Source organism: Bactrocera latifrons, unplaced genomic scaffold (genome assembly GCF_001853355.1).
Source record: "Bactrocera latifrons isolate USDA-ARS-PBARC rearing strain unplaced genomic scaffold, ASM185335v1 scaffold_17, whole genome shotgun sequence".
Classification (NCBI taxonomy): domain Eukaryota; kingdom Metazoa; phylum Arthropoda; class Insecta; order Diptera; family Tephritidae; genus Bactrocera; species Bactrocera latifrons.
Genome location: NW_017535185.1, coordinates 1,754,208 through 1,765,264, shown reverse-complemented (window position 1 = coordinate 1,765,264; position 11,057 = coordinate 1,754,208). Strand labels below are relative to the sequence as shown.

At 42.0% G+C, this 11,057-nt stretch overlaps 1 protein-coding gene across 4 annotated transcripts in view; it reads right to left on the bottom strand.

Moving 5' to 3' along the window:
* Positions 1-709: 709 nt before the first annotated feature.
* The window catches only part of LOC108966721 (T-related protein), a 15,695-nt gene continuing 5,347 nt past the window's right edge, over positions 710-11,057 (bottom strand). The window contains exons 2-7 of one of the 4 annotated variants that reach the window (XM_018929749.1): positions 3,606-4,005; positions 2,999-3,119; positions 2,590-2,925; positions 1,889-2,525; positions 1,429-1,816; positions 710-1,128 (exon numbers count right to left, since the gene is read on the bottom strand). In XM_018929749.1, coding sequence (XP_018785294.1) covers positions 807-1,128; positions 1,429-1,816; positions 1,889-2,525; positions 2,590-2,925; positions 2,999-3,119; positions 3,606-4,000 — 2,199 coding nt within the window. In that variant the 5' untranslated portion in view covers positions 4,001-4,005 and the 3' untranslated portion in view covers positions 710-806. Of the gene's footprint in view, positions 1,205-1,428; positions 1,817-1,888; positions 2,526-2,589; positions 2,926-2,998; positions 3,120-3,605; positions 4,006-11,057 lie in introns of all 4 variants that reach the window. The other 3 variants (XM_018929751.1, XM_018929752.1, XM_018929753.1) reach the window with 3 other exon arrangements.

Genomic DNA, 11,057 nt, shown 5'->3' with positions numbered 1-11,057 from the left:
CAACTGTTTCAAATCAGTACCTCTCGCCATATCCTTACTTGTTACATTAACGAAGATTAGCCGCAAAGCTGACGAACTAGTCTTATCTATCTATCTATGTTAAATTACAGCGACGGCATTTACTAAAGAAACGGACATCATAGAAACACCACCTTGTTGTTGCCAAAGCCGAATGTTTTTAGTGTTGTCATTTGGTAGCAGGTCTGCGCTGAAAGGAAAAATGTGGCGTTCCCTACCCGAGAGACAAGCTCAAGTCCGCGTGTGTATCTCATGCGCCCCAACAGTCCTTCAAAAACAATCTAAACTTACACCATTTTGATGAATGGAATGAAAACTTCCAAGTGGAATGTGGTAGGTAGGTTGCTGTTGTTGTRGCGGCRGAATTATGCCGAGTTGACAGTTCTTAGCCGGAAGAAAATCCARGTCCGTTCCGGTAGCGTAGGCCCAAGTGTCACGTTAACGACCAAAGCTGATCTCACCTCTTCAGGTAGGTAGATAGAGTGAGACGACACCAGACCTTCAGGAGACACATTTTCTCATTTCATCAGCTAAATGATGCTATGAAAGGGTAAAATAAATCCGTGTATTCGCACCGTTTGTAAAGAGTTTTTATAGCATCTAAATTCTATTTATTTATCAATCGTATATATATACAACATATTTAGGACTAAACTAAGTAATTTAATTTAAAAACACGATATACAGGAGTTTAAGGCTCATTCTACTAAAAATTCTAAATATATTTTTTAATACAACAAATTTGAACAAAATGGCTTCTGAAGGCTTTGCATCCACATTCGTTTTGATTATTGCAACGCRCTCTGCGGTGGGGTGAGCGGTGTCCAAGTGCCGCTTGACGTATTTTGGCTAGCTGTAGCAGCGGCCACTTCGGCTGYAGYTGCGACTGGCRCGCCATGCTCGTGACCAGGCGCGACTACACTGTCGAGCGTTTCCAATTTCACGGCGACGGAGGGCGAGTGTTCCTTCAAATTGCTGCATTCCAGRGTTAGTACTGAGCTGCCAGCGCTAGCGCCGTCCGACTGGTGTGGCGACTTGTATAAGGCGGCTTGCGGGTCTTCGTAAGATTTAGGAATGTCGACGGGCTCTAGTGGATGCGTGGTGTAGCTGCTGGTGCATAAGATAAATTGGTGGAGGACARGGATTYAGGGTTATGCGCGGGTGGGGAGAAGGATATCAATAAAAACTACATTCAATGAAATTAGTTCAAAATCGAGATAAYAGTTGTTTGCTTTTTTATTTCGAATTTTTCCGTTGGAAGTACCAAACGCGATAGTAAGAATTAGAGGTCTGTTGAAATCACATCAATTTCTCCAAATGTACGAATTTGGGCAACAACGCGATACTTTCCAAAGCGAAAAATGCAAAATTTTTGAATGCTAATGAGCTTTTATCTGTAACAAAACTTACCCCAAGTCCGAGACTAAAGGTATATACTCCGGCTGGTAGCCATAAGCCGCATTCTGATACAAGCCATACTCAGCGCCRCCGCCATTATGCCACGAGCTGCCGGCGTAACTCAATGCCGTTGGTGCGTTCAACACATTCGTATACAACTGATGCGGTGGCGATGTGGGCGTGGGATGATAGACCTGATGTGTGGGCGGCGCAGTGTACGACTGTGTAGGTGCGGCGGCGCTTTGATACATATCTGCTGCATGAGCCGCTGCCGCCGCCGTTTGTGCAACATTGTACTGATGTGTAGGATGCGATGTCAGATGGTGTATGGTGTAACCAGGCGAAGGACTGGTGTAGTTTGGTGAAGCACCATTGGTGGGAGATGGTGAATTATGTGCAGCTGTGGGGAAGAGMAAAGCAAACGTCARCTGTTAGATAACTTTACTTACGTAAACGTTACGTTACAACTCACACATCGAACGGACCACGCTGCCGCTGCCATTGCTGCTGTTTTGGCTGACATTTACCGGCACCGCAGTTGGTGGTACAGCTGGCACCGCTGTCGGTGTGCTCCAATAGCCGGCGTTGCCTTGCCAACTGCCGGCATATGAAAACATCGAAGAGCTCGGCTCCACCGGCATAAAACTGGATTGCGTATAGGAACTGGTGAAACCGGCAAAAGAGCCGACCGCACTTGCCGAGCTGCTGGACAACCCCACATTACTGGCACCCGCACTCATATTGCTGTTGTGTGTGGACTGCATGCTGGTGGGTGTGTGCGGCGCCGAAGGCGGCTGTTGCGGCGGTGAAGCGCTGCCAACGCTACCATTAAGCACACTCGCACCGACTGGACCCGGCGAGCTCGCGCCCGTTGTGCTTGACGGCAGACGCGGGCGTGCGTACGGTGAGGCGCGTGCGCTATGTGTAACCATGCCGCGATTGTTGAGCGCGCGTCCATAACGATCGCAACTCATGCCCAAAGGCGAGTTTGTCACAGCCAAACTGGGTGGCGGTGGTGGTGGCGCCTGCGCAACGCTGGTRTAATGTGTTGGCGGCGGTATTAGCCAGCCGTATGGTGCCTCATGTGAATACAATGTATCGGGACGCTCCTTTGTGCAAGAGCGTGTGTTTTTGTTAGAAATGTAACGGTTTATGTTGAAAGAAACGGCTTACCTTAGCATCCAAGAACGCCTTTGCAAACGGATTGTATTTGATTTTCAACGAAGTGACCTCTTCATTTTGATATGCCGTAACTGCTATGAACTGTGTCTCCGGGAATGCATATGTGACGACGTGACGCTGCTCGGAGCCCACGCGCACCAAATGCACACGCGGCTCATACTTGTGCAACGAATTCAGCATGATCTGTCCATTACCATTGGTTTTGTTTGTTAATTTCACCTTGGCAAATGAAATGGGCTCCTTCATCCAGTGCGCGCCGAAATTCGGCGACTCGGGATGCACATAGATGGGGTTTGCGGGTGGCACCTCTGCCTTGCCGCCTGGTACCTGCAGAGAATCCGCAYAACACTGCGTTAATTATAATTTTAACTTAGATTAGCTCACTGTAAGCTGTACTCACCCACTCGCCGTTGACATACTTCCAGCGGTGTGTGTCCACCTGCACGAACTCCAGCAAAACGGTATACATGGCGGCTGGATCKAGGCCGGAAGTGCTAATCTTGACCACCGGAAACATGCGTCTGAAAATTTGTGTATATTTTTGTGAATACAGCGTCAATACATTTCGTCAACATCCCCCCATCGCCTCTCCTCCTCAAACTMATGCTACTCAAACAGAAATTTTCCAGCTGGTTAATTTGCAGTTCAGCCCTACGCGTTTCATTTATTAATTAAACTACATTTATTTTTAAAATGTCTATTTGTAAAAGCATGAAGAAAAATATCGCACCTCGTGCAAACGTTAACTATTAATTAGGAGCATCGTAAAACTTATTTTTCATATCCAAACAAATAAATAGAAAACCCCATTCAAACTATATTGAAACTATATTATAGAACTCATTGCCAATTAACGCTTAGCAATAGCCGTAAGCACGCTCTATACTACATATATACCACAAAAACAGCGTTAAGCACTTACTACTCGTACAAAACAGTTCCATAGCATATCATGCTGCCTAAACTAAGGTGGTTATACATCCGCCGACCYGAGCCAACCAACTTACCTGCCATTCTTCGTTACGATCATTTCGTTGGTTAGATTCTGAAAGCGCAGCCAYAATTCGCGGTCATCGAGACTGACATGCAGATTCCGCTCCATGCCCGGGCTGCGGTTCGCCGCCAGCGTGCCACCAAGTTGGTTCATGCTGCCGCTCATGCCGCCGCCGTTGCCAACATTGATCGCATTGCCGCCGCTACTGTTGGCCGCCATATTGTGGTGTGCATGATGTGGCGAGTGCGCCCCCGTATGACCGCCGCTAGTGTTGTTTGTGCTATTGTGTAACGCGTTGTCGGCACTAACGCTCGCCATGTTACTGATGTTGTTATTGCTATTACTATGATTGCCAGTACCATTCATGCCAGAGGGATCGGCAGCAGACAGAATATGAGAGGTGGTCATCGTTGCTAAAAAAATATATATATATTTATTGTTTGAGACTTAAGCTTCGTGCAAGCGAAAAATCAGTATTCGATAACAAGAATTATATTCATCTCTAAATAAAAAGGTTTTTAAATGCAATCCATACAGCCAACAATCAATAACTCGACTATTCTTAATGCGGGATTTTTCAAGGCATTTGAAGATCTTTTATACCCTGCGTAGGGTATCTTAAATTTGTCACAATTTTGTAAGACCTGGAAGCAAACGTCGGACACCCCATAAAGTATGTTTATAAAAGACAAGTGCAAAGAGCAGAGTCGGTTCAGCCATGCCCGTTTGAATATATGGGAACTAGTCCCTCAGTTTTGACATATTATATTAGTCTGAAATCGTACACATRTCCTTTACTCTCCATGATGGGGATGTAGCGMGGGTCGCCTACAAGYTAATRCAACCTAGGTARCGCTAAATGACTGAGTGCGATGAGGTGACCTCCATCGAAAATTACTGACGGGCTAATGTTGGAACCGCCCCCATTCGTTTAAAGCCCTGAAAGACCTACGTATCTCCCCTTCGTTATTATTGGCGTGATAAGTGTAAGTTGCCTGCGACCTTCATGTCCTTTCAATTCCTAGACGGCTTTGCCTTTGTACTGGTTTTTGAGTTTTACGATTTGGTGGAACCCGGAATTGGTGCTTGCGATATTCTGACAACTGAGTATGMTGAGGTGAACCTCATTAGCAATGTCTAACAGTATTGTGTCTCTGACAGGCTTCAAGGTATGTTCCTCCCTTCGTTGTYAAGTTGGCATGGTAGGTTTAAGTTGAGCCATTAAAGGCGACTACTTTTCCTGGGGACGGATTGCGGCTCTGAGTGGGGACCCCTTTCACATGGACGAGAATTACAAAACCACAAACGCAAAGATGACGAAGAGAAAAGAAGGGATGTCGAAACCGACACATCTATGCCATGTAGGACTGCTGCTATAAGGGCGACGAAACCGTCGCTAGCGAACTGCATCAACAAGACCAGGACCACAGTAGGAGGCATTGTATGAGCAATAGGATGTGGGWAGYCGGTGGAAACCTGCCGGCAGGTGACRTAGGTAGACTCYTCAWACGCGGCGAAACGCCACCAYCAGCAGAGGAAMCTCTGYTAGAATTCTGAAARGCTCTTCAGGGAGCAGCAGCAAGTCAGCGCTRGCRCGAAAGCTRAAGACAGACCSCCAYTTGACGACCAAAATGGTGGAAYGCTACMGGGATAARCATTCTGGTCAGTTATCTGAGAAGTGAAAAACCTCTCTTGGTAAAATACTGCGAACGAAGGCTACGCCAACGTTTAGCAAAATGTCTGAGAACGCTGGATCAATTGAACTTGGCGCCTTAGACTGCAGAAGGGCAAATGGTGCCATCCCCTGCTGGGAATAGAAGAGAAAAACAGAGGAAACCCTAGGCCTTGACCTCGCTTGGTAAAATACTGCGAACGGAGACTACGCCAACCTTTAGCGAAATCACTAAGAGCACTGGATCAATAGAGCTTGTGCCATCTCCCGTGAAGAATGGAAAAGCGCAACGGCGGCAGTCTACCTGAATGTTGTTAGAGGAAACYCTGAGCCCTGGATCTTCCACTTTTGTATTTGTTTATCGTTCGGTCAGCTGCTCGTTTATAATTTTTTTTCATCGCATTGACAATGCGCTTGAACTATTTATTCTCCCAATCAGGTGAAATTCCGGAGTAAATCAAACAAAATATTGCTAAACCCTCACAAATATTACATATGTAAGCACTTATGCTCTGTAAATGACAGCAGTTCTCAGCAATTTTGTGTTTGTGCCGAAACTCAGCCGTCTCGTAATTACTMGAACTCAAAGTGCTTTGAATGGCTAACAAACAAAGAAGCACTTTGTCAGCACAAAAAATAMAAATTTTATTAATTCATAAAGTGAAGTGATCAGAAAAAGATGAGGGAGTCAGCGCTGCGACAAGTTGGACACTCAGTAACTTTTGTACCACTACAGATTTGAGTGAATCGCAGGCATTAAAGAATGGAAGAATCGAAGAGTGGTGTGACAGCATCAATTGGGCATCAATTGGTGATAAAAGTTTTCGAATTGCTTTTATTGAAACTACAACTGATTGATTCCAACATAACTTTTGATGCCAATGGCACTAAAATCGATGCAAGCATACCAAYAGGGATGACTTCATTACACACCGTTTCACTTATTCACACACACACAAACAGCGGAACTGCAAAGCTGCTGAGTAAACGCTGACACCGGTATTCATATAAAATTTTGATGGTATGTGGTGGTATGGCTGCACTTGCATGAAACCGAAAACGTTTGTCGGCTTTTCAATTTTATTGCATGCACCGGCAGCGGCCCTGCAAAGGCCGATTCCCAAGAGAAAATGAACTTCGAAAGCCGGCGGCGCGTAGTTGTTGTTGCTATGCGCGTCGAATAACCACTAAGATGGCACGTTATAAAAGGAGCACTTATGTGCAGAAAACAAAAAAAAACACAGCAAAAACAAAAACCAGAGACACTTCCCACAACACAATCAATCACGGACACTTATAAGCATTTGCGCCGGCCATTTATGATGGCTATGTGTTGTGTTGTTGTTGCTGCCATTTCATTAATGTAATTTCTCTTTTTATTTCAACTCCGCTTTTTACTGCTTTTKTGCTGCGCTACCAAAGTCACGGCACTTTGTTGTTGCTTTGAAGGGGTTTCTAGCTAACCGAACGGCTGCTCTGCATACCGTAGTGATGTCTAAATCTTTTGGCTGCATTCTTGCCAACACACACACACACACACGCACACAACTTGTGGGCATCTTCCGCACAGACAAGCGATGACGAACTGCCGTAAATGTCATAAATTAACAAAATGTATTAATAGTTTTGTTTATTTTTATGAGCGTCGAAATTGGTGCTTTGCCGACATTTTATTGTTGCTTCTGTTATTGTTTTTGCCGTTGTTGGTGTTATTGTAGCTGCCGCTGGACACGCCGTTGTGCTGCCTGATTTTATCACGTCGGTGGATATATGGATGCTTTGTAGATATGTGTGTACGAGGGTTGCCTTTTAGGTTACGGTATTAAGGAACAAAAGCAAATACTAATATTAATATTAATATTATATATTCCAAGTGTTCTCCATTAACAGATCAATTTGAGAGTCCCTGGCCTGATATCCAGATAGCGCTTCTAGAAATCCATATACATTTTAGTTAGCCCTAACCTTCAAAAAGCGCGTTCATAAATTTGACAGCTGTCAGAGCAATAGCTTGTTAATTATACTGTTTCATTTGAAGAAAAGCAACTTATTATTTGTTATTAAAAAACATCAATATAATGGAATTTCGCGTTGATGAAGCACTGTCTTTGAAGCAAAAAATACTATTGAAGCTAAGTTTGGATTCATCAACACTATTTTTACTATGCGCTAAACAAATATATCGTTTAAAGGCGGTCTGCTAAGTTTTGACGTGACGAAATGAGCACCGAAGACGATGAAGACAGTGGCCGCCCAAAAGAGCTTGTTATCAAGAAACATATCAAAAAAGTCCAGAAAATAGTTTTGGTTGACCATAAGGTGAATTTTTTCCAGGTAGAAGACACTCCAAAGATATCAACTGAACTTGTACATCAAATCATTCGCGAATATTTGGTTACGGGAAAGTTCACTGCAAACTGGGAACATTGMGAGCTCATACTTGGCAAAACAAACCGGCGAGTTAATGATTCGGAATAGTGTTTCGAGTTGTTCAAGTGCAATAAAACCGACTTTTTTCGTGGATATGTGACAATGAATGAAATCAAGTTCCCTCATTTTACGCGACAGTCATTCGAGTGAACTGCACACGATRAACCAGCTCCAAAGCTCGAAACCCAACAGTCGTCTGCTATGGTTATGGTGTCCATATTTTGGAATAAAGAGGGTATCATTTTCATTGGTTACCTTGAAAAGGTAATAATCGACAAACAACCGCATTTGAGGAGAAAGAAAGTGCTGCTTCACCAAGACAAGGCACCGTGTCACAATTCAGTGAAAGCAAATTGCTTCCAAATTCACTTTTATCACCTAATCTGTCACCCAGTGACTATTTTCTGTTCGCAGATCTCAAAAGAATGCTCGCTAGGAAGAGATTTTCATCGAATGGAGAGGAAAAAGTAAGTGTTTTTTTCACAAAGAAAAAGCTTGATGCCAGAAATCAATGAAAATGATGACCAAAATCTATGAAATCGGTAATGATTTGCTTCCGTATCCACGCTATTCTCGAAATCTGACACCCAACGACTATTTTCTGTCCTCAGATTTCAATATGATATTTGCTGGGACGATTTTTTCATCGAGTGGAGAGGTGATCATCGAAACTGAGTCCTATTGTGAAGCTAAGGCTACATTGTAGTACAATGGTATCGGTTGAAATCAGTGTATTACCCTTCAAGGGAACTATTTAGAAGTACAAAAAAAAAGTAATTTACCGTGAAGTGATGATTTTCAAGATTTTGGCCGAGTTGAATATTTTAAGTTACTGTAAAAAACACAAACAGCGCTTGTTAGAAGGTATGTAAGACATTTTTACTCTAAAGCACTAGTGTTGCCGAACCACGAAATATAAAAGGCAACCTACGTACACATAATAGCCACCGCTTCTCCTTTTGAGCAACATTTTTTATTGGATTTTATGGCACTCTTTTTGTTTTTAGTTCGCTATTTTATATTTTTATTTCTATCGATGCTGATTGAATTGTTTTCAACATCCTTTTTTTTTTTTTGGGAGATTGTGGCATATGATAGCAGTTTCACTAGCGTGCAGTGGTACTTTGCAGAAGTCATGCTTGCTTAGTTTAGCTATTTCCACACGACAGACATGCGGCAGCAAGCAMCTTAGCTACTAGTTCATATGTATGGTATATACATTTTACGAGGTTGTGTAGTTCCCGGTAACCGGGCAGGGTGCTGTCAMAAAACGTGCACCTCAATTTAATACCGTAACTAGTTTCAACTTGAGCAGCCGAGTTTGCGTCAGTTGGGCTTGGTTCAAGCCAAATTCMATAAGTGTTAGAAAAAAATCGATTGGACGATGATTGGTGTTGGAGACGWGCGAACAAAAGACTTAAGCGACGAACTTGTCATGCTTGGTACTGCATTTTGCTGATATTTGTTGTGTGGCAATGCAGTGACTTTCACTTRATCAAGTCTAGCACTAATTATTGTGGATACGGCTTGAAATAATAAATAGTAAAATGGAGTCTATGTTGGCAAAAGTTTCAAAATTGGCGCCCAAAAGCGGAGAATAGTAATAGAATAGTAATAGCAAGCCTAGAGATGTATTGTCAGGCTCATTTAATGCGGATAATATTACTATATTCAGCGGATTAGAGGTCACTTGAGCTATATTTTTCAGTTAAGTAGAGACATTATTTTCTTACTGACATTTCTCACTACTAACAAGCAAAGCCTAACACTCCTTGCCAAGTTGTTTTCAAATAATATTTTGAATAAAAAAAGTGCCTACGCGCTTTTTTTGCTTTTCTCATTTTTTTTTTTTTTGTTGTAGCTAATGCATTACTTTACACATTATAAGCACAAACGAATTGTCTATTTACCAAGTCTACACACCTATACATATGTAATGCATGTATACACGCATAGTCGAGCCTGGCAACAAGGCAAATGTAAATGTTTGCTCATACCGTTGGAAATAGGCACAAAACAAAAAGAAGACTAGAGTAAATATAAAACATAAARTGAATGAAAACAAACAACAATGGTGTGCCGTATGACCGCCATATTGCTGTGGCATCTACCTTCTTCCATAAGCAAATAGAAATGTGTGTGTRTGCGAGTGTGTGTGTGCGCATCATGATCTCTCGAGTTACTTCTACTATTTACTTAATGAAACTTTTAACATTTTCTTACTCCGTTTTGCCTGTATCACATGCTGCTATACCGCCTCRACGCTTCGCCTTAATGGCAGGTAGAGTATGTGTGCGCTATTCGAAATTCATTTGAACAATTTAAAATTTTAATACAATATTTACACTAAAATCAAGCCAATACAAAAGCCACAAACAGAGTTATTTACTATGGTTCCATATATGTATATGTATGTATATGGTATATATGTATATGACAAACACATACCTAGTTGGCTATATATGTATACACACTATACGTGGCGCACAAAATGGTTGAACGCAACTCGACTTGCTCGCATTATTTGCACACTTAGCTGGCAGACAGTCAAAAGTATGCAAAACAAGCTAATTTGCAGTGATATTCAATGAATTTGAGTGGCTCAGTGGCTCAGTGGCTCAATGCCTTAGCTTGCGCACATTTTAGAATATGTTTTTGTTTCCGTTTGTTCTCTAATTATTTTCAAAACTTAGTTGCATATGTATATGTATGGAATATAGGCATTCGACACAGCAGTTGTTTAAATAAAAGTTGCCGTAATTCTAAATAATGTGGATTTGGCGCATGTTTCTCTCAGCATCAGCCGAAATGTTGTTGCCAACTGGAATAACGCTCATGTCGCAGACTAAGTCCACTCAACGTATATATAAAATTAATAAATATTAATAACATTAAAGTGTTTTATTGAATGACTTRAATTCGTGCTGCACGTGTAACTAAAGTTTATTTATGCGCTCTTAATTATTATACCCTGAACAGAGTCCATCGGTAAGTATGTATATAAGTGGACTAGTCTCTAAGTTTGTGGGATATCAATCTGAAATTTTRCACACGTTCTTCTCTATCTAARAAGYTAGTTATAAGTCGGAACCGACGATGTCGRATCATTATAGCATATAGCTGCCTTACAAACTGAATGATCAAAAAGAAATCTTTGTATGAAAAACTTTTTTATTTGATGAGGTATCTTTACGAAATTCGGACCTAGTAATTGCCTAAGGCGATAATAMATTCTCAGAAGAAATTATTCAGATCGGACTACTATAGCATATAGCTGYCATACAAACTAAACGTTCCAAATCATATCTTTGCATGGAAAACTGTTTTATTTGAAGCGATATCATATCGAAATTTGGCACAGAT